At 38.9% G+C, this 25,103-nt stretch overlaps 2 protein-coding genes across 4 annotated transcripts in view; both read right to left on the bottom strand.

Annotated features, from left to right (window-relative positions):
• Nucleotides 1–25,103, bottom strand: part of NGR-A35 (neuropeptide receptor A35) — a 150,549-nt gene that overhangs the window by 45,575 nt on the left and 79,871 nt on the right. For all 3 annotated transcript variants that reach the window (XM_089736719.1, XM_089736720.1, XM_028183152.2), the window contains exon 4: nt 16,450–16,676. In XM_089736719.1, coding sequence (XP_089592845.1) covers nt 16,450–16,676 — 227 coding nt within the window. The remainder of the gene's footprint in view (nt 1–16,449; nt 16,677–25,103) is intronic.
• LOC114249527 (lysosomal acid lipase/cholesteryl ester hydrolase-like) lies at nt 11,393–12,872 on the bottom strand. The gene has a single exon (XM_028183138.2). The coding sequence runs from the start codon at nt 12,870–12,872 to the stop codon at nt 11,568–11,570; it is 1,305 nt and encodes a 434-aa protein (XP_028038939.2). The 3' UTR covers nt 11,393–11,567.

The following is a 25,103-nucleotide window of genomic DNA, read 5'->3' on the forward strand; positions in this document are numbered from 1 at the left end:
TTTATTTTCTCTTTCAAACAAGACTGACTGAGCTTGGAGAAACTCAAAAATTTTACTACAATCTAACTAACAACAAAAACACAAAGATAATTAGTTACATCGCCATTATACTAATACGGATTGTATATTGAACATACCGTATCTGTAAACCGACTAAATGGATACTTACAAACTCCTGACATAAACATCAATCTTTGAGATTACAATTTAATTCAATGAAGCACTTCAGCCAGTGCTGTGTGGAAAGCTGTCTTCGATAGGGATGCTTGCTTCTAATTTAAAACTTTTTTTTTCTACATATGCGACGTCTTCGTGGCCTAAAGATAAACACCCAATATCATTCTACTCAAGTAATGAGATGATGGTGTTAAAATTCTAAAAGAGGTATAATTAAAAAAAAAGTACTTGGGACGTGCTTTAGACCACGTTCCGACCCGACACACAGTTCTAGTCCAGTATTCCAGGACACCAGCGGCTCTGTCTATGCTGCCTGGTGGACCACTTTGTCCAGGCAGCGGACACGTAGAGCCGTAGATTTGCCTTGACGACTCCGCCGGACGAGCGTCTTTAGCATGAGCCATGCGTCCGGTTTCACAATTAACCGTGATATTCCATCCCACCCCTCCCAGGTTCTGTCCCTAGTGGAGTTCAGGCGCTTAAGCGGAAGTGCAGGGGAGACCTTAAGTAGATAGCCTTTATCACCTTCGGCAGTCTCACGCACTACTTGCGACTCCTAGGCGCCGAGATCTCGAAAGAGGCTCGGTCCCGAGTCCAAAAAAAGTACCTAATAACTAAAGTACAAGGTTACTGCCAGTAATAATGTCCATAATAACACACATTCAAAACTCATTAACGGCCGAATATCGTACGCACACGTCTAGTATGGAGTGTATATTTGCTAAGTACTCTGCGCGTTTGTTAATCAGCCAAATGGACGTATTATCGATAATTGATGTCGCAGACAGTAAAGAATCCACGTGCCTTTATTATTATGGCTTCCAAATGTCTTAGTCACTATACAGTGTAGACATGTTCCATGTAGACATGCTTTTGAAGTCGTCGTGGCCTCAAGGATAAGACGTCCGGTGCATTCGTGTTGAAGCGATGCAACGGTGTTCGAATCCCGCAGGCAGGTGCCAATTTTTCTAATGAAATACGTACTCAACAAATGTTCACGATTGACCTCCACGGTGAAGGAATAAAATCGTGTAATAATAAAAATCAAACCCACAAAATTATAATTTGCGTAATTACTGGTGGTAGGACCACTTGCGAGTCCGCGCGGTTAGGTACCACCGCCCTGCCTATTTCTGCCGTGAAGCAGTAATGCGTTTCGGCTTGAAGGGTGGGGTAGCCGTTGTAACTATACTGAGACTTTAGAACTTGTATCTCAAGGTGGGTGGTGCGTCTACGTTGTAGATGTCTATGGGCTCCAGTAACCACTTAACACCAGGTAGGCTGTGAGCTCGTCCACCAATCTAAGCAATAAAAAAAAAGGGAGTCATAGATAATAACATAATACAATCACTTTTTATTACATTGATCCTGGTAATTGTGGTAAATGGTCATCAACACCAGGAGGTAGAGTTCATATCTACTATCTTAACTCGTGGTGTTCATACAATCATTTCTGCCGCATGTTATGGAGCTCATGGTGTTTCACAAAGACCACGACATACCCTTGTTAAAAAAGTTTGAAGATAAACTTCACGGGTGGATCGTAGCTTGTCAGTGCTCTTGATAGCTTAAAATTAATAATAGTATCATCAGAAACAGAACCAATACCATTGCATTCGATTAAAATAAAATCATTTAGAAAAAAAAAAACATGTGTGGCACTCGGAGACTACCTCGGTAAAGCTATTGCATAGCATTTTTATCAACTTATGCAATTATAAATCGACAATAATAATTTAATATTAAAACAACAATAAAATAAGACAACGCTATATTTATAAACATTAACAAAAGCAAAACATTAACTGTCCCCTTCACACTCATAAGCTATACCGCGCGAGAGAGAGATGGGTAGACTTTTCATGATGCTCATGCAGTGCGACGTCACGCCGCGCGCTTATTCACAAACACTACACCAGTGCAACGTGTGAATGCGTTGAACGCGAGTTACATAGTAGGCGTAGTGGGGATGTCAGGTTATTTTCGTTACGGAATTTCTTGATTCAGTCGCGGCGTTCAAGGCCCGCGATAGAAGCTATGCAATAGCTTAAAAAAAAAAACCTTGGTCGTCGAATAATCAAACGATACTGAAGTTGCTACTACGAGTATTAAAAGTGCAAAATGGAAGTAAAATCTAGGAGATCGCGCAGCAATAATGTTTATGTTTTATGAACGTATACGCTTCACGCATTAAACAAGCCTCATGTTCTCTATAAGCAAGGCGTTATTCCAAATGAAGCACAAAATAAAAGTCACAAATGAAAGAGAACGTAAACTTAGATATTACTAATTTTATAACTGGCATGACTTCACGACATTGACGATACCGCTACAGGGACGTACTCGGCTCGCGGTGAAAATATTCACGGGTTAATTAATTACCGATATTGTTATTTTGGAACGAAGTTCCTTATGGGACGGTGCGGAGGGGAACCGGGAAACCGGGAAAAAACATCCGTATTGTAAGATTTTTATTAGTAACGCACACAGTGTACTACTTAACTCTCTAATAACGTACAAAAGATAACATATTTTTTTATCATTCATTGACCACGATCTCAGAGCATTCGTTTGCGCAATACACTAACTCTCATGCAAACGACCGTCAATGAAGTGTACCACAATAAGTTTGCACGTTACCGAATGACCTTGGGTTGTTGCGAAACCTTATTACTGCTGGTAGGACCTCTTGTGAGTCCGCGCAGGTGGGTACCACCACCCCGCCTATTTCTGCTGTGAAGCAGAAATGCGTTTCGGTTTGAAGGGTGGGGCAGCCGTTGTAACTATACTTGAGACCTTAAAACTTATATCTCAAGGTGGGTGGCGCATTTAAGTTGTGGATGTCTATGGGCTCCAGTAACCACTTAACACCAGGGGGGCTGTGAGCTCGTCCACCCATCTAAGCAATAAAAAAATAAAAAGTTTAGTTTTTGAGTCGAATACGGCCCTGGGCGCCATTATTGCCTAGTCCCTAGAGCGCCGTGACGGCGATGGTTACAAAGCGCGACAAACTCGTATTTCCCAGCGGGCTGTCTATATCGCAGCTCATAATAGATTCACATATTACTTGTTGCACACGCCTTTATATTAGATTTCTGCGAGATTATATTAGAAGTATATTATTTATATTTCTAGATGAAATCACCGCAATAGAAGAATATAAACTCAAAAACAAAAAATGCTTTTATACGATTTTCTTGGTGTCACTTCGTTAACTGGTGGTAGGGCCTCTTGTGAGTCCGCGCGGGTAGGTACCACCGCCCCTATTTCTGCCGTGAAGTAATGCGTTTTGGTTTGAACGGTGGGGCAGCCGCTGTAACTATACTGAGACCTTAGAACTCATATCTCAAGGTGGATGGCGGCATTTACGTTGTAGATGTCTATGGGCTCATCGGTGGGCCCATCAGGTGGGCCGTGAGCTCTTCCACCGTACTATTCAATAAAAATAAAAATAAAAAAAACAGTGGTGTAACTGAGACCACGGGACCACGAGGTCCGGGTTCAATTTTCGATCAGAGTCAGTTTCGTTGTTGTATACTTGTTCTTGTCTTCTATGTGTTTCTGAAGCCTAAGATCCTAAAGAAAACCCAAGGTTGCAATCGTTGAATGTACAATATTGAATACCAAACAATAGAAATGTTTTTAGCGAACTCTTGGAAAGGCTTAGTTCGAAGAGTAGTAGTACAGCACTTATTCTGACAAAAGATAAGATTTCAATTTCGAGATCTTATCTATGGGCTTCGGTACCATCTAATCATACCCTTCTTCTTGCAACGTTCTCCTCTATGCCGAAGTCTTCATATCCCATATCCAATATCTCATATCCCATATCCCATATCCCATATCCCTTGTCCAATTTCCCATGTCCCATGTCCCACAATACATCATCCATATTCCACAAAAAAAATCACTCCAAAAATCACTTTTCCAAACGTTCAGACAATTTTGCATTACAACAAATACTGAAAAAGACTCGGTTCTGCCGATCTACAATTATTTTTACTTATTTTCGTAATCATACATAATGTTAAGAAGGCAAAGCATGGCTAGGAGACTGTTACCGAAAAATTTGCACATCTGCCGGAATTGGCTTCTAAATTAGTCTAATTCAAATTATTTCCTTTATGTGTTTTGAGGAACACGAATATCTTCGTGATTCCGAATGAAATTGTTTCCTGCGAATCGGAAATGAAACACGCGACGGCACTTTGCGAGGCACAGATGTAAACGGATCAATGTAAGCTTGGTCTTAAGCATCGTTTGTGCTTACAATTAAATTATTTTTAGCATTAAATGTTTGCTACAGAAATCGTATGGACATATTATTCAACAGCTACTTTTTACTTAAAAAATTTAATAATTCAGAAAGAATACACCACTGAATTATCATGAGACAAAGAGCCTTATGCCACTTTCATAAAATATCAGTTGATTTGTTAGTACTTAAAGAACAAATTATCAGAAACCACACACTGAAGAATTTTATAGTAAATAAACTAGCTTTACCCGTCCGCTTCGCTGAGCATTTAAAATTAACATTATTATTTCTCACCCCCACAAAGATTCTCATCATAAACGCCCCCGCAACTGGTGTAGGGAGTCCAACACTCATATAAATAATAACCTATCCATTAAGTACATGTATTTTCTACATGGATACCAAGTTTCAAGTCGATCGGATGCATGGTTCAATAGTTATAACGGAACATCCGTAAAAACCACTATAGATTTATATATTAGTATAGATATACCAGTTTCTTATCATTTACTATGATATAAAGTATCCAACGTCTATCAGTGTTGTAGATCATTTTTGTGAGAAGCTTTATCCAATAGCGTTGAGATTTTTTAATTGTAATTGAGTAACAAATATCCAAATGTTCACATTTATAAAATTAGGATTCGACTTCTTCTTCTTAATCGTTACACTCTTGGCAGAGCTGTCATGACCGTAATGTGGTGCCGAAGGAAGCAGATTTGATGCTCCCACGAGGATATGAAATTAAGCTTGACTAGGTGATGGCGTTAGAGGTATATTATATGAGGTCTGAGTACATTTGAGTACTTATGAAGCCATCTCGATTCGGCAGACGACTCTCAATTTATACTTAAAGTAGAGAACAATCTCAATCTTGCCTCCTCAGCTATATGTGAGAAAATAATTCAAGACATTTTTATTGGCACAACAGCTAACGACTTTTACATTGGCAGAGTCAGGAACAAGCCGATGTCCTAAAATATCTTAACATAACTGGAGGATAAATGAAAATCACGTCAAGGATTAGCGAGTTAGCAATGCTGCTAATAAAGGAAGAGTTAACTTCAAAATCAGAACTAGTGTACAAAGTACAAGTACTGGTAATTACGTTTGGATTCGGCACACATACGGAAATTTGGCAAAGCTTTGAGTCAGCAGACAAAGCAGTTACTGAGCTAACAAGCTAACAAGCCAACCGATCCGATCTACTATATTTACATTAGCTTTCTCGATGCGATACGCTGCGATGCGATAGCACAAAGACTTAGGCTTTACAAAGCACATGTACGGTATCGCGTGGAGTACTGATCCCACCTTTGGACTGGAGCTCCCAAACAACAGCTACTTCCAATTAACTGCATACAAATAGCCCCACCCCACGGTTTTTTTACGAATATATTTTACACTTTTTTCGATTTAAGCTTATTAAAATTTATTTTCTATTTTTTAGTTGAATTGTATATAAAGCGTGTTTTTTAGTTCTTTTAAACTACATATTATTCATTTTTCATTTTTTAGTTAAATTTTCTGTAAAAGCGTATTTTAAAACTATTAAGTACTTTAACATCAATTTCTGCTTTATCGAATATAGATAAAAATTATATAAATTGGCAAATATTTTATTTTCCAAATTGAATTATGGAATAATCTTATCAAATTAGTGTATTGTCATCGGTCCTCGATAAATCTACAAAAGTTTTAATGAAATCTGGCCGTTTAAAGTGGGTCAAAATCGCGTCTAAAGGAGTCAGTTACAAACATAGAAACATACATACAAGTGAAGCTAATATAAAGCGTGTAAAAAGAGCCTTGCGGATTAACCACAATTTCGTACTGACGGATCGTTGAAAACCTCTAAGTCTACGGAGGGAGTTCGCTTCTCACTGCGTTCTGTGTCTTATGGGACATGGAAGTGTTTTGAGGAATTATTTTGGGATGATCTTGTGATATTTGCTTTAGTATAGCATTGCCCGCCACTGCAGCACAGGCCATACAACTATTGCGTGCAATCACAGTGGGTTTCTCACTTTTTTTTTCCTCGTATCACCGGACTTTGGAACTATTAATCCTAAGGATTTTCCTTGGCAGCTGTGAAATATCCATCTTCTCGGCTCGACTTTTCCTCTGTCATTGCGTACGTCCAGGAGTGATGGTAACCATTTACCATTAGATGACCTATGTTCAGTTGGATGGAAAAAAGGAGACTAATCTTAACTGAATGTCATTGATGACATTTTTGTCTATGCATATTGGGATATCTTGCAACGCATGAATCACACTGTCCTGATCATTCCTATCGTGAAGAAATCATGTATTTTAGTTTATAAACTAGAATATCATTTATGCAGTTAAAATTTATAAGTTTTCATTTGTACCTCTTAACAACTAGTGGGTCGGTCTTCTTATTAGCCCACAGACGTCCAGTGCTGGACATATGCCTCCCCCAAGCCTCGCCACAAAGACCGGTCTTGCGCTGCCTGCATCCAGCGGATCATAAGATCATCAGTAAGCCGGTCATAAGATCTTAATAAATGAAAATGTGTGTATTCAATATTTACCTACGTGTATTTTTCGTTCAATGTTGCTGACTGGAAAAATCCATAATAAATTCTAACATGCTGCTTCTTAAATTAGCTTTCAGAATCACGTTCGAACTTTACGCGAAGCTTAACTAAATACAATTGATGCTAAAACTTTACTGACAAGGGTTTTGTGTAATTCAACTTTTTAGAGCTTTCAATTCAATCGAACGAAGGTAGCTCTTGCAAATCTATGTTTTTTATTTACTTTTATTTTTACTTATTTAAAGTAGTTGGATGATAGGCAAAAGTTACCCGGCTGATTAACGTTGTAAATAGATTGCGAATAGTTATTAATAGTGAGTCAGCCGTGCGTGAATCTCATTGTGATATTTAATGATAAAAAATAATATTTGATTGCGCCAGCGTCATAACATAGATTTGTAAATAGATGTTTTTATAATAACTAGAGGTCCCGCAGTAGTCGAAATTCGACTATAATTAATTGGAATTGTAAGTTTGTACACTATTATGATTGTATTTTATAATCTTCTATAATCACAAATTTCGCCAAGACTACACTATAAAAAATATTAACAAAGATAACAATATTTAATCTATTCTCAATTTGACAACAGACGTCAAGAACAAAAGTTTGACAATAAATGTATGCATGCGTGTGTGCGTCAGATACATGGTATGTAGTGTGTGTAATGTTTTCTTTATTGATTTAATGTACCTTTTATGCATTATTTAAAAAAAATATTAGCATCGTGCACTTCATCTCTATAGTCTCTATATGTGAGAAAAATTTCATACTCCTCCGTCCGCGCAATTTTCGTAAAAAGGGATACAAAGTTTTTGCTTCACGTATTAATATATAGATATGGCAGCTATGACACTTTTCCCTTCCCTTTCCTCACCCATGCCCCGCGCCTTGGATTCGCTAGTACGAGCGACGCGGGCACAAAAGAAAAAGAAGAAAAATATGGCGGATACCTAGCGCGCGCTCCGCATTACAGAAATCAGTTATTTTGTGATTTAATTATTGAGATGGCCTAAGACTTTATTCTTATACAACATCAGTGTCAGTGCATCACAGTGTCGTGCAAGATAGAAGATACACCAACTGGCTTCAAGCACTTCTAGCAGCCGTGATTCGGACGACTCCATCGTCTCCAGGTACGGCGTTTTCCTTCGCAATTTCCCTCGGGTTGTGTTCCTTTGTTTCTTTCCGCCACGGCCCGAGAAAGTGTAATAGTTAAACAACGCAAATACAGTCCACACTCATCTTTGTAATAGATGACCGTTACAATTTTGGTCCACCAACCGCATAGCGCAACCAGCATTCATTACTCCTTTTCAAGGTATCAAAATTCCACTTTTAGGTTTGTTGACTGCAGTTTGTTGTACGACGTAAGCGATCTGATCATTGAGAAAATCATTCATGGAAACGTATTAACTCAATGCTTATTGAACTTTAGGATCGGGAGCTTTCGGTTGATTTCTGCCTACGCATTGGATTGGGGTGAGTGAGGTGGTAGGTTTTTTGGTACTTTTTATTGGTACATTTTGGTATTTACTGGTAATAGGACCTCTTGTTTCTTACTGGTGGTAGCACCTCTTGTGAGTTCACACAGGTAGCCTTGCCTTTGTCTGCCGTGAAGCAGTAATGCGTTTCGGTTTGAAGGGTGGGGCAGCTGTAACTATATTGAGGCCTTAGAACTCATATCTCAAGGTGGGTGGCGGCATTTACGTTGCAGATGTCTATGGGCTCCGGTAACCACTTAGGACCAGGTGAGCTATGAGCTTGTCCACCCATCTATGCAATAAAAAGGTGAATCAGGATATGCCCATACGGTTGAACGAGATCACGGCCCACTTAGAATTTAGTGATTACCGGAACACATAGCCATCACGACTTCAAAGTGTTTGCAAAGCAAATCGATGCCTGCCGGCTGAATCCCGATCGTATCAAGTTGTAGTATCGCATTGCTAACGGCCACAAGTGATGTTGACCATTCACCACCAGATACATCGTACGCCTGTCTGCCTATAAAGAAAATTGAAAAAAAAAAAGTCTTACGATTTAAGTAACAGCTTACCACTAGGTAATCGCTGAACGTATCCACCAAACCAGTGCAAAAACAGTCGACGTAAATATAAAAAAATAATCTTAAAATAGAATATAATTTAAACAGAATATATTTTAAACTTTAAAGTGCACGATTGAATAACGAAATCCACTTTCGAACGCTTTTTTAATAAAAGTTTGGAGTCGCGTCGAAATAACTTACCGAATAAATCTTTTGATCATTTAAATTTGAGGTATTTACTTAAATACTTTAAAATACTAAAGTTTTTCTGTCATGATTAAATCAAATGGTATTTGAGAGTTTGTTGCTAGTTTCAAATACTGAATGTTTATTAATTATATGTTTTATTTATTCATTTTATAAGATAACTTTATCGGTTGATCGACGGCAACTTTAAAGCTCAACAATAACGATGCTATAACCTACTAGGTTTTGCTCGCGACTTCGTCCACGTGGAATAGTTCACAAATAATTCTTTATTTTCGAACAAATTTGGTCAGCATAAAAAACGTTATAGAGAGCCAACCTTAACATATAGACATTCGGACTTTTTTTAGATCTTTTAAAAAATCTAAATAAAAGGGGGGAACAATTCTGTCATACATTATTTTAGCGAAACTTTAACCATTTCTGCAGCGCACGCAGCGGAAGCTCTCAATAGGGAAAAAACCCCGATTTTGAAACATTATTTATTGTATTGGTCTTAGCGTGATGTTATGTAACCTATAACCTTCCTCGATAAATGGGCTATCTAACACTGAATGAATTTTTCAAATCGGACCAGTAGTTCCTGAGATTAGCGCGTTCAAACAAACAAACTCTTCAGCTTTATAATATTAATATAGATTTTAAGAAAGAATGAAAATCGAATTTGAGTTGGATGAAGTAATATGAAACAAAAAACATTGTTGTTCACCATAATCGACTTTCTCTTGGAACTACTGATCCACGAGTGGCGGGAAAAAAATTTACCTCACGTATTGAGCCCCGAGCTGGCCGGGACAAACATCAAACATTTTCCTCATTCCGAAATAACATCGTGTATTAAAAGTAAAGCAAATCTCAAATTTATAAAGTATAGTCACTGCGGTACAATGTATTGTAAGCCTGCATGATCCGGGACGTTGAAAAGCTCACGTACAGCTTTGAGAGGCTTAAAGATTTGCGATACGCAACAGCCCAAAATTACGATTTTCTTCTGTTTATGAGCGCCGGAAATACACATTCCTTAAGAAACATTTTCTTTGACCGGGAATATGTTAACTGACTAAGCTAAGCTTTGTACTTGAATATGACATTTTTACTGGTGGTAGGACCTCTTGAGAGTCCGCGTGGGTAGGTACCACAACCCTGCCTATTTCTGCCGTGAAGCAGTAATGCGTTTCGGTTTGAAGGGCAGGGCAGTTGTGATTATACTTGAGACCTTAGAACTTATATCTCAAGGTGGGTGGCGCATTTACGTTGTAGATGTCTATAGGCTCCAGTAACCACCTAACACCAGGTGGGCCGTGAGCTCGTCCACCCATCTAAGCAATGACAATACAATTTTTTAACAAACGCTCTTGTGGTCAAATGCATGTCTCTTAACTTCAAATAACAACTTTCTCCAACTCGAATGAATCGTGATTGAACGAAAATACCTAATTCATATTTCGAAAATTATCGGAATCAAAATGTTAATAATCTTATCTTTTCGTCAACCAAAGTTTCTTCCTATCATTCCGTTCCTCTCTATTAACTTCTAAATACATAGGGATCGAGAGCGGATACTCAAAGTACTTGAGATAAGACATGTTGTTACAGTGCTTTGAACTTTGTAAATGTCGATAAAAGGCGGTCATTTTGTAGCACGTTATCGAATCATTAACTTATACGAGGAAAAACTGCAACACTACTTTGTTTATCGTAAATATACAAGCCAATTTATACATTAATAGTGATGGAATTTTTGAACAAGATATTATGTTAAATATTTAAAAAAAACATGATGTTCACCTTTCCTTACTTGCAGGACTTACCGGCAGAAAACAAAATTAGATTTAATATTAATAATGCAATTTATAATGCTTTTAATAATAATAACTGCATCTAGACATCCAATAAATATGCATTTAAATTAATAGACATAAATAATATAATAAAATTTAGATATTTAAGGACATCAAAAAATTACATGTTTAAATTAACTTATACAAATTTACTTATACAAATACAGACAAGTAGCAACATCGCTACAGTATTTTATACACAATTTCCTAGCTATAAATTTAGCTAAGAAAATACCTGCTTCTATTGAGCAGGAAAAAAATATGACATGTTTTAAGACTTTGGAATCTGCCAAATCTACTTGTTCTATTTTTAATGTCCAAAACATGTCATCACGAATTTTTATATAACACAACAAATAATTAATGGAATCATAAATTTATTATCGTGACGATTCAAGCTATTTATAATATTCGCGATTGCATTACAAACCATGACTGTTGATAAAAATTTAATAACGATTTCAGGTTTCTAATATTTCTGCAGCAATTTAAAAATATATGGAAACAAAAACTTGTTGGCATTCCTCCCCCATACGAAGTCCAAGTGATTCCATTTTCTCGGTTCCAATACCCTGTACTCGACAACATTTGTCAACTCGTCTCGCAGTCTTGCAGTATCCTTGAGAACGACCAATTTGTCGTTGTTTCCAGCAAAAATAGCCACTTTCATGGTGACCACGCTGAGATCGTACAAAGGAGGTTCCTTTCTTCCATATAATCGGATATTTTCTTCGGCGCCGGCATCGTAATAGGCAAAACGCTTGTATTTCCCCGACTGCGCCAAATGAATAAGGTTTTTCCTTGAAGTTCCACTGGGGCTATGACCGAGTACAATCGGGAAGAATTCTTGCTCCAGTTCTGCCGTATTGTAACCGGCTAGTTGAAATAGAATCAACTGAACGCATAAAACATATCCTGGCAACCCTAAGGGACAGACTTTTTGCAGTAGCCTCTGAAGAATTGCCCCATCGGGAAAAATTTCTTCATTGCCGATCCCTTCGAATAGGTAGTTTATAAGAGGAGACAGCAGAACTAGTATTTTCGTCGGCAATTTAATATTTTCAATGTGGACTGCCGGTGCTAACGAAATAAAAACCCTGATCTTTTTGTTATATTGTGGCAACATTGCCGTCATCGCGATGAAAATATTGTTGCCCTGAGAATGACCGATACCATAGATCCGTGTCTGGCCGGTGTGACCCAGGATGTAGTCGATAGTCGCAGGTAGATCGTACAACGCCATTTCGTGGTAGCTGAAGTTCCAAAATTCAGGATCTTTGTCGGGATTCAGAGTAACGTGTCTCCGGGAATGTTTGTTTCCTCTCATGTTTCCCAGCCACACGTCGTAGCCAGCGTTCGCGAGGGATATGGCCATTGACCTGTTGCCTCTGATGATAAAAGTATCGGCAGAATCGAAGAGGCCGTGCATCATGAGTACCGGTCGTTTCCTGTCTCCCGGTAAATGAAATAGCTTGGTGACGTAACCGTCCTCTGACTCGACGTAATGTTCCTCGCACGGGTGCCCGTATTTCGCGGCGAGACCGTTGAAGTCCAGCTTAGCGTCTGCTGGTACATTGGTTTTGATCACGTTTCCATCTAGTCTTGGAAATTCCCTTAACACGGATTTTTTCGTGAATTCGTTAATTTGCAACACGTCACCTCCAGGCTTTTCCAAAACGCGATCTTCCACAATTGGAGTGAGTGAATAACCAGTACTACTCAGATACAGGAGTATCATCGTGACCAGGTGGAAAATTACACTCGTATATACCATAATAAAAATTATTATTACCCAAAAACACGATATTCGACTGACGTCCGTAGTGAAAATGATTTTCCGTTGCTATATCCATGATTTTATGATAATTTCGGTGTAATAACTTAATTTATAACACAAAATATCAATTTATATTGGTTTTAAACTTACCGCTATAAATTTTAATGTGTATTTTAGTTGTTTTTCAAAATTTTGTCTGTAATATGTTTCCTGGTCTGAGTAGCATAGTGACATGTATATGAGCAATTTTTTTATTGCACAAGACGACGTGACACTTTCATGGGCCATTTGTACTTTAATTGTTACTCGATTTATGTTTATAGCGACGTGACCTTGAGACATGAGTGTATTTAAGCCTAATGGCTACCAAAATAAATACGACGGACGGGTAGTTGAGCTCACGGGCTCAACCTGAGAGAATTGTTCTCAATAGCCCGAGCAAGAGCAGCGCTTTGCTAGATCTACCACCGGATCGGATACGCGACCTACTGAGATGACCGGACGAAAGACTCAGTCGGTTGATTAGTGTATACAGACGAATATATGGCGTTGTATGGGAGGAACTCTTGGCTGCGACAGCCAATACAACTCGCCTGTTGCACGGCAGCCAGAGCGAGTGTTGGCGAATGTATGTGGCTGATGTCCGTCTCCGCGCACTTGCTGTAGCAGGCAAATCCATATTCATTTTGCCAAATTTAGTTATAAGACACAGCATGCTTGTACAATCTCGAATTAAAAAAACAGTATGTGTATGTATGAACATTTTTAAAATTGTTATAGAATAAGCCTTTTGAGTGCCGTTTTAGAAAAAGAGAATGAATCCAGTGTCTTTTCTTTGATTTGCGTTATTTACGAGATAAAGTTCAAATCGCTCGACGTAAAGCTCATAAATGGGCGTCAATTGGCTTCTATAACTGGCTTTTCAAATATTTCGGTTGCCGCAGCCAGGCTACCTAGTGCGCGGGGAGCCTTGGGCAGTTATTTCTTTCTAGCTAATTCTTTTTGTACACGTATTTAACGGTTTTTTTTTAATAGTTCATGTTTTCTACGTAAAAATATTAGTAAATTTATTGTCGATGAAATGTGAAACGCCACAAAGCAGTGGCGTGACACGAACAAGAATATTGATTAACGTTTACCTTGTAAAACAATTTTGTGCAAGAACAATAAAACACTCTAGCTTGATTATGGAATAAGAAAAGAACAACATAAACAAGTTATTGAAAATTCACTACGGATAATTTTCAATAGCTTACGACGAACAACGCAATACAGAAATTCACTAGAAACTGTTTGGTAAATTCAGTCTGTCAGTAGTAATAAACCGTTCAATAAATTTACAAAGGAAATTGTATAACTCGAAAATCTAGTCGATAATTCTGCGTCATAAAAAAAAGGTTGGAGAGTACTCTGAGATAACACCACTGATATCTGAAGTTAACGTGGACGCGAAACAGTAATCTTTTATTTGGAAAATATCTGCGAAAATAGATTATCTTTATATTCACTTTATTATAGTTCTTTTAGTACATTTTTTGCTGGTGAAATATGCTTTGTATCCGGGAATTTGTGCATCAATACAGTTTTTTAGTGTTTTTTGTTACAAATATATCAGCCAATCCAAATGAGACTTCTTACCTTAAAAATATCTAAGCTCAACGCTGTAGTAACGCAAGCAAACGCAGTCCAAGTAGTATCTTTATCAATTTCGTTTTAGCTCTCATCATCAAAATCTTGTATCTAGAAATTCCTATCACGTTTTTCTGGGTTACCGCTAAACGTTTGAAATACAACAATCTTGTGTTTTGCGGTATTTTTACAAAAGCTCTACTTGAAGCGTCAACGATAACTCTACAAAGCTTAAAGTTAACTAGCGGTATCGAAGTTAAATTATCTTAGACAGAACTAAAAACTAAGTTCTATTTGATTTAAATTAAGATTATATGAAATCAAGTGATACTTATTTGGCTTTCATATTTTAATGAGTCTTGCTACGTTAGATATACGAAAGGTTTTTTACAATATTTTAGTTAAATTATACCCTGCATATGTTCCAATAATAGCGGCAGAAAGGTAGCATATACTTTATTGTTGTAGTTCTTTCAAGATTAGAGCGTAGATTGAAATACTTCATCATGTACCATAACATTCACATACACACATATTGATGTAGTACACGACTCTACATACACATTTCTCATTTTGTTGATTATTTGTAAATTATTCCCACGAATTCCTAAATCAGGTTTAAGTACACAGTGTAAATTTGAAATTTTCTTATTTTTCCTTAAATGGGTGGGCGATCTCACAGCCCACCTGGTGTTAAGTGGTTACTGGGGGCCATAGACATCTACAACGTAAGTGCCGCCACCCACCTTGAGATATGAGTTCTAAAGTCTCAGTATAATTATAACGGCTGCCCCACCCTTCAAACCGAAAGGCATTACTGCTTCACGGCAGAAATAGGCAGGGCGGTGGTACCTACCCATGCGGACTCACAAGAGGAACTACCACCAGTAGTTACGCAAATTATAATTTTAGGGTTTGATTTTTTTTACACGATGCTATTCCTTCACCGTGGAAGTCAACAGTGAATATTTTCTATGTACGTGTTCCATTAGAAAAATTGGTACCCGCTTGCGGGATTCGAACACCGGTGTATCGCTAGACACGAATGCACTGGACGTATTATCTTTTAGTCGACGACTATAATATTACTATGTTAACTTTCGACATTTTTCAGCGGTGGATTTTCGTTAGAAAAATAACTTATCACTTTAAATTTTCGAATTTGCTTGAATGTAGGGTTACCAGATTTTTTTTATGAAGGTACATCCACAGGGGGCCTGGCAGCCTTTCCAGTGTCACGAGGATAAGGGGGCAACCACAGATTCAGTCAGGATGGGTGAGATTTGCGAGCTGTCACCCAAGAGCCTCCGAAGGAGACCTAATAGCTCAGGAGCAGCTGTTTTGTGAACGCATGTATTACCGGATCGAAATCGCCATATGTATTTTTGGGGCAGAAAGTTTTTAACATGCCTTCATTAGCTTGGTATGTAAAGTGAAACTTTTATTACATCGTCTCAAACTTTTTCGTATGTGTGTTGCATGTCGCGTGACGGTCAGCCGCGGAGTAGGGATAAAGTGAAAGGCGCTCGTCAGAGCAGCCAAGGCCAATATACCGGCACCTATATAATAGTTCGATTTATTTCAATTTTAAGTGCTTAAATTTTAACTTATTTCGTATGAATATTAAATTAAGATTAATGATTTTTATACCCTTAATGGAATATTATTCCAATTTTTTTTAGTTAAATGTTTATAATGTGAAAAAAAATTTCAATTTTACCGTGGTTTCACAATCCTTTTTTTTATTGTATGACCAGTATAAACAGGATTGTAAAAATAAATAATTGTTGGCTCGGTTTGTTATTTAAGCGATTTTTTTTGCTGTTTTTTTAACTACTAATTATATTTAAACTTATAATTTCTATAGTTGGCATTTGTTTTGTGGATCAATATAAATAAATAAATAAAAAAAACTACTAATATTTCTTATGGGCAAAATACATACCGATCCATTTTTTGTTCTGGACAAAGATGGCACCCGTTCCCGTTCAACTGCCGCCACAGCAAGCAGTGGCGCGAAGATGGCCAGAGCAATCAGCCAGAGACAAACAAGAAGTCCGCACGCGCCACGTCGCGACGGCATCCAAGGTTGCCGAAGGGACTGAGTGATCGCCAAGTACCGATCTACTGACATGGCTGTTATGGTGAAGACGCTAGAAGCTACTGCCACTCCTGTAAAGAAATAAATAAAAACTCATTAGAGAATTACTGGTGGTGGGTCGTCTTGGGAGTCCGCGCGGGTAGGTACCACCGCCTTACCTATTTCTGCCGTGAAGCAGTAATGTGTTTCGCTCTGAAGGGTAGGGTGGCCGTTGTAACTATACTAAGATCTTAGAACTTACATCTCGAGGTGGGTGGCGCATTTACGTTTTAGATGTCTATCGGCTCCAGTAACCACGTAACACCAGGTAGGCTGTGAGCTCGTCCAACCATCTAAGCAATAAATTAAAAAAAAAAAAAACTAGCGAGGACAAAATATGTGTGAACTTGATATTTTATGACTGTTAGTTCCGTGTTGTTGTTGCGAAATATTATACGGAACCCAGTCAAAACTACTATAAGCCAGAAATAACCAGTACAAAAATATTTCCTGTAGTACTAAAAACTACTATGCAAAGATTTAGCGTCGCCGGATAAAGGACAAAACAACAAAGCCGAAAACAATTATCGTTATATTTGATGATATCATAACTAGTCAATGAACCAGAGTTTATATTCAGGTCAGACAGTAATAAGATATTTGTGTATTTACCCCAGTTACGCACAATGAAAACAAGTGTCTCACTTAAAAAGGGAACAGCGGCTTTGATGTGATTGCCTTCCATGAATGAGGATGACCACTTACAATATGCTCATCTCCCTACAATGGCAAAAAGTAATATAAATATGTGCTTAGTTATTTGCTCTCCGTCTCCATAATAGCGGGAAACTTTCAATCAGAATAAATAAGTCGAACACTATTTCAAAAATACTTATAATGTTTTAGATGTATTTGTACAATATTGTTACACTGGTGTGTTGCCGAATACTCAAACGAATATCGAAGGATCTAGTAACGTATAGAACGCTCGAGAAGTACAACGCCATCTATTGTCAGATAACGGAAACACAATACTCGACTTGTGTGGAATATTCTCGATAATTCTAAGGATGTCGTATCGACTGTGAAAGCGTTACAGAGATGGCACGCAGTCAGTCAGTAATCGGAACTACTCGAAACGAAACAGCGAACGGATCACCTGAAGCGAAGCGGAAGAAGCGAATTAAGAATTTTAAAGTGTTTGGGAGTGTTTTAAGTGTTCTAAGTGTTGAATACAGTTTTTAGTTGTACTTTGATGAAAAATGTATTTATCCAAAACCCCAGCGCGTAATAATATTAACAAAAAGGAAAAAACAGCGCTAGGCCCTAGACCATCCCTATACGGGGCGCCCGTGTGGGGCCAGTCCCTGGCCGTGGGGGTGGTGAAGCTGCTGCAACAGCCGCAACGCCCCATCGCGGTCAGGGTCATTCGTGGTAATCGCACCATCTCCTTCGAGGCGGCGTGTGTACTGGCTGGGACGCCGCCTTGGGTTCTGGAAGCGGAGGCGCTCGCCGCTGACTATCAGTGGCGGGCTGACCTTCGTGCCCGGGGCGTGGCGCGTCCCAGCCCCAGTGTGGTCAGAGCGCGGAGGGCCCAATCTTGGCGGTCCGTGCTGGAATCATGGTCCAGGCGGCTGGCCGATCCTTCGGCTGGTCGTAGGACTGTCGAGGCGATTCGCCCAGTCCTTGTGGATTGGGTGAATCGTGACAGAGGCCTCACTTTCCGGCTCACGCAGGTCCTCACTGGGCATGGTTGCTTCGGTGAGTTCGTGCACCGGATCAGAGCCGAGCCGACGGCAGAGTGCTACCATTGTGATTGCGACTTGGACACGGCAGAGCATACGCTCGTCGCCTGCCCCGCATGGGAGGGGTGGCGCCGTGTCCTCGTCGCAAAAATAGGAAACGACTTGTCGTTGCCGAGTGTTGTGGCATCGATGCTCGGCGACGACGAGTCGTGGAAAGCGATGCTCGACTTCTGCGAGTGCACCATCTCGCAGAAGGAGGCGGCGGGGCGCGTTAGAGATGCGCAAGCCCGCCGCCGTCGAGCGGGGGCCAGGGAGGCGGATTTCGCCCAAGCCCTGGCCCTCTAAGTGTTTCGGGTCCCCCTCATATGTCGGTTTGGGGACCGGCGAGGGGGACCTAAGAAGACGTCGTGCAAGCTGCTCTGCACGCGTTTTACGCAAGAGCATCCGGGTGATGGAAGGCCGGCTATCCTCGACCCACGCTGGTTCTGACCCAGCGGGGTATTCCGTAGGATAGCTCACTCTAACCGGCGCCATCTAGGCGGGCTCCGGATAGCCTGCCGACCGAGAGGGCTGGTGGTCGTGGCGCCGACGACCGCCAGTCCGGCGTCCCGAGGGGGAGGGTGATGGGAGAGATGTGCTCCGCACTAAACACTTCACTTTCCCCCCTTTGCCTTTTCATGAGTTCTGTCTCATGTGAGGTTTGGACGTTGGTTGTTGAGCGACAGGAGGTTTTAGTCGGTTCGACTCCGACATGCTCCGCCCGCCGTCCCCAGTGGAGGGCGGAAGTCCGGCGATTTCCTACTGACCAAAAAAAAAAAAAGGCCCTAGACCATACTAATTATACTCAAATTACGATTTTTTTGTTATCTTAAATCGGTGCGCAAATCCAGTTCTATAATTGGTGTTGAATTCTTTAAGCTGGTGTTAATGTTTAGAAGTAATCAATCACATAAAAATATGTACAAATGAATGTGCGTCAATAACATATTCCCATCTCCCAGACACAAATGTCTCAACAACATATTATTATTTTGGGTAGTAAGCGACGTAAAGTGAAATTCGTTTGATAAGTCGTTTGAAAATTTATCTATACTAGAGGTCCTGCAGTAGTCGAAATTCGACTATAATTAATTGGAATTGTAAGTTTATACATTATTATGATTGTATTTTATACTTCTATAATCACAAATTTCGCCAAGACTACACTATAAAAAATATTAACAAAGACAAACAATATTTAATCTATTCTCAATTTGACAACAGACGCCAAGAACAAAAGTTTGACAATAAATAGTATGCATGCGTGTGTGCGTCAAATACACGGTATGTAGTGTGTGTAATGTTTTCCTTATTCGTTTTTATGCATTATTTAAAAAAAAATATGAGCATTGTGCACTATTTCTCTATATTCTCTATAAATGTGAGAAATTTCATACTCCTCTGTCCGCGCAATTTTCGTAAAAAGGGGTACAAAGTTTTTGCTTCACGTATTAATACATAGATACCTAGTCAGGTCATAAATTCTGTCACATGCTTAATGTAAAATAATTGAAACAAGTTTATTCATTATGTTACCATTCATATACCAAAATGAATTTAACAAAACATAGATTCTTATGACACTAAAGTTTATTCAAAATAACCTCCGTGATTTTGAATACAGGCCTTCAATCTGCGCGGCCAGTCGTCTATCGCAGCACGAACGAGGTCCATGTCAATATCGGCGGCTGCCTTAATCAAGGATGTCTTGAGTGACTCCAAATTGGGATGAGGCTTTGAGCACGCCTTTTCCTCCAAGTGTTGCCATATCTTGTAATCTAACGGATTCAAATCTGGACTGGAGGAGGGCCAGTCTTCGTGCCGGTTGAAGTCGAATTCACGCGCCGCCAGCCAGTCTTGTGTGGTCTTCGCTCTATGAGCTAGCGCCGAATCTTGTTGGAATACCCAGTGCCTGTTATTGAACATGGTATGAGAAACAGGTTCCACAAGGTTCGTCAGGACTGTATTTTGATACACAACTGCATTCGTTTTTACACCTTTCTCACAAAAATGTACCTCTGTTAAGCCCCAATAAGAAACTCCCAACCATACCATGAGCGAGGATGGCAAAAGACCTCGTTGGACTCGCGGAATACGGTTGCTCGCTTCTTCACTACTGTGTGCGTACACCTTATCATTTTGTTTGTTGTAGCTCTCTTCTACGGTAAAAATTTTTTCATCCGAAAAAAGAATTTTCCGATATTTTTTTCCCGCGTACCGCTTCAACAAAGCGCGGCATCTCTTCAGTCTCAGGTCCATTAGACGAGCATTCAAACGATGTCCTGTTTTTCTTCGATATGCCCGAAGCCCTAAGTCTTCTTTTAACACCCTTTTCACCGTGGTTCTGCTTAACCCCATATGAAGGGCCAACAGTTTCTGCTTACGTTTGGGATTTCTTTGAATTCGCGCCTTCACAGCTTTTATCACTGCTGGAGTCCTAACAGACCGAGGGCGACCACTTCTTGACCTGTCATCTACACTAGAGTCTTCATTGTATCGTTTGATGGTACGATAAACGAATCTTTTGGTTATATTCAAATTTTTCAGTATGTTAAAAATTTGAATTGGCGCGTAACCGCAACGATGCAACGCAATAACTGCAACACGGTCTTCTTTAAGCGTCCACTCCATATTTAAAAATGAGTAAAATTCTAAAAGTATACATTTTTATTTTCATGAACAATTCGAAATTCGAATTCAATAAACATTTTTGTGGCCAGCATTCTAAAAGAAAAGTTTTTACTGTGTGACAATACTTATGACCTGACTAGTTATATTAAAACCAGATATTAAAAGATATATATTTGACACAACACATACATAAAAATATACTCTTTGTTTACTGTCAATTGGGAAACTTTTGTTATTGTTTAAAGTCTGTGGTCGACTTGAAAATAGATTAATATTGTTTGTCTATAATATTATTGACCTATAGTGCAGTTTTGGCGATACTGTGATAATATTATCGAATTATAATAGTGTTTGACAATAGAACCATAATAATGTCTAAACTTATAATTTCAATTATTATTATTTTTCGATTGATACAAAGTAGTCTTAGAGTCGTTTAATACCCGTCGTAATTTCAGTATTAACAAAATTCGAACTCAAATGAAAGTATTATAGGAAACAATCATAAACAGACTTCACAGGAAATGTTTTTGCGTTGTTTCCGAGAACAAAATCCCAGGATCGTATTAATATTTTAGAAGGTCCGTATATTGTGGCGATCGCCCAGGCCGCTAACAGCACCGCATGTTGTGCCAAACGACTTCGATTTTCTACGAAATCTTGGCAACAAATCGGCTCACATCGAAATATAAACTGCCTCTTATTTAATGGTATTGGCGTAACGAATTTAGCTTTATGGTTAACTAAAGCTGGTATATCCTTTCTTTATATGTGAAGGCTAATCTGTTTCTCTATGTCGTTTCACTCTTGACTGTTGTCGTTTTCATTATTGATAAGAGATCTATCTATACTAATATATAAATCTACAGTGATTTACGGATGTTCCGTTATAACTACTGAACCATGCATCCGATTGACTTGAAACATAGTATCCATGTAGAAAATACATGTACTTAATGGACAGGCTAATATTTATATGAGTGTTGGACTCCCTAATAATAATGTCAATAAATAATATTGTTAATTTTAAAGGCCCAGTGAAACGGGCGAGTACGGCTAGTTACCTATAAGTATATAATATTGTTAGCAGATATAGCGCGTTCCGCGAATTTTTACTATCCTCCTCGTTCTGGCTTTGATAAATTAGTGCAATGGGTCATCCACCGCCGATTTCTCCTACCTGTCTATCGTATAGCTTATATAGTTCACTGATACTATTGACGAACGTACTTATACGCCCTTCTGCCCTAAAGTGGATACCAAAGCCCATAGATATCAAAACGTGAATGACCAAACCCACCCCAAGACTAGAGATCGACATCTCAGTTGTTTTGTAACAAATGCTCACTTCCACGGTGAAGGCGTAACATCATGTAATAAAAATGAAACCCGCAAAATTAATTGCGTAATTACTGGTGGTTGGACCTCTTGTGAGTCCGCACGCTTAGGTACTACTACCCTGCCTATTTCTGGCATGATGCAGTAAGGATGCAGGCCTTTCGGTTTGACGGGTGGGGCAGCCATTGTATCTATACCTTAGAACTCATAGCTTAAAGGGGGTGGCGGCATTTACGTTGTAAATGTCTATGGGTTCCGGTAACAGCTTAACACACATACTTAACACAAAAAAATTACTAAATTACTTTTTGTAAACGGTTACCAAATCTAATTAAGTTAGGTAGTTAATGCAAATTTGTAGTTTTATGTGTAACAGAAAAATATTTATTTTCATCTAACATATCTTTTATAACTGAGCTGCAGATGACGCAGATAATTAATTAGTAAATCTCATTCACAAGAAAGTTTTATGAAACATCACAGTATTTTCATTAACATTCCAAATTAAAATCCTTCCAACTTATCGAAAATTGTTTCTCGACATAAAAAAAAGCTCAAAACAATTCCGAATTTTATTTTCGGTAATGAAAACGACAAACTTGCCACCGAAAATGTTCGTTCAAAATTTTAATAACTCGCAAACGGTGCAGGTATTTTAATGAAATATTCAAATTTTTCGAAGGCTGCCAAGGTATTCTGGCTGCAAAGGCTCATTGTAAAAATCAATATTTAAAAAAAATCTAATATTAGAAAAAAGACATGCCCGCTAAGTTTCTTGCCAGTTCTTTTCAGGACGGACGCTAGTTTTAGTGAATTGGCGGTAGTTCTTTTTGACGTTCAACAAGTATGTACTTTCATTTATGTTGAATGAAAAAAAAAATTTTATTTGATTTAATACAGAATACCTCGTCGTGTCCACACGGACTCTTGCATAAACTCAAAATAGAGACTCCACTTCCAGATTCTGGGGCATTTGAGTGTTTTTTTTTTGACATAGATCTCCAAGGATGACTGCTAGACTGCACCTACCTACATATGACCTTGAAATGATATCTATAGGTACCAACCTTTTACCTGAAATACGGTTTCACTGTAGAAGTGGACAGAGCGACTATGTCTGTACGGATGTACAATGGTTACGCAAACTTAAAGGCAATATATGCAATCATAAGTATCCTTAATCATGAAAGTCGCGTACATACAATATTACCGAGATTATGATTGCTGCTTTATACTTATTGCGGCAACGCCTAATTCATGTACACAGCTACTCATTTTTTTGGACCTGGTGGCCGAACCTCCTACGAGATCTCTGCGCCTAGGGGGCACGTGGTGTATTTGGGATTGGACGGTTCGCAGCCGTTGTGAGCGAACCGCAAGCCCTAGGGATATCGCCCTAGGGAGGCCGCCGCGTACATACGCCTAATTAAAATCGCGTCTAAAGGAGTCAGTTACAAACATATAATACCAACATACATACAAGTGAAGCTAATATAAAGCGTGTAAAAAGATGTGTGGTGTCGTGGGACACCGGATCGGAACGAAGTTCCTTATTATAAAAATATTAATTTTAAGTTCTATTCGAGGTTCACACAAAATAAAGCTGCGACTTATTGCGAGAACTTACGAATTTATTGTGGTACACTTCATTCACGGTTGTTTCCATAAGTGTTAGTGTATTGCGCAAACGAACGCTCTGAGATCGCTCTGAGATGAATGATAAAAAAATATGTTATTTTTTGTACGTTATTACAAAGTTAAGTCATACACTGTGTGCATTACTAATTTGTACGTGATTACAAAGTTAAGTCGTACACTGTGTGCATTACTAATAAAAATCTTACGTTACGAACGTTTTTTCCCGATTAAGGTACCCCTCCGCATCGTCCCATAAGAAACTTCGTTCCAAAAGACTTGACAAACACTTAGTTTTCATATGAAAATATCTCATCGTCCGTCATTATACATATTCCAAATGTATCGAAGCCCCAACGTGGCATGTGAAACTGACCGTGGAATTGGAATAGCAGTTGTCAAATTTTCCTTCAGTTTAATTGCCTTGGGGCTTAAATGAAATCCCACTTGTGCAAACTTAATATCAAAAGTTTGAACTATCATTAGCAAATAGAGTCCTATAAGATCCGACGCACATAATATATTTAATCCAAAATATACTTGGAAAATAATTTATAAACGAAATACGTATATGTAGCTTGCATTCAAGACGAAGGTAAACCATTGTATAATAAAACAAGGAAATTTTGATAGAAATATCGAAAATTATAGGTACATATGTTTTTTTTTTATTGCTTAGATGAGTGGACGAGCCCACCTGGTGTTAAGTGGTTACTGGAACCCATAGAAATCTACGACGTAAATGCGCCACCTACCTTGAGATATAAGTTCTAAGGTCTCAGTATATTTACAACGGCTACCCCACCCTTCAAACTGAAACGCATTACTGCTTTACGGCAGAAATAGGCGGGGTGGTGATACCTACTTCTGCGGACTCACAAGAGGTCCTACCACCAGTAAAAACCATGTATATTTCAAATGAGATATTGACGTCACGACTGTGGACTCAAGTGCGCTGTGAATTACTTGTGGTAGAACCTCTTGTGAGTCCGCAAGGGTAGGCACCACCACTCCGTTCCAGCTCCAGTAACCACTTAACACCAGGTGGGCTATGAGCTCGTCCACCCATCTAAGAAATAAAAAATAAAAAAAACATCGCTTGAATTAACAGATTTATCACCGTGGTATGTG

This window comes from Bombyx mandarina, chromosome 22 (genome assembly GCF_030267445.1).
Source record: "Bombyx mandarina strain Sakado chromosome 22, ASM3026744v2".
In the NCBI taxonomy this organism is placed as follows: domain Eukaryota; kingdom Metazoa; phylum Arthropoda; class Insecta; order Lepidoptera; family Bombycidae; genus Bombyx; species Bombyx mandarina.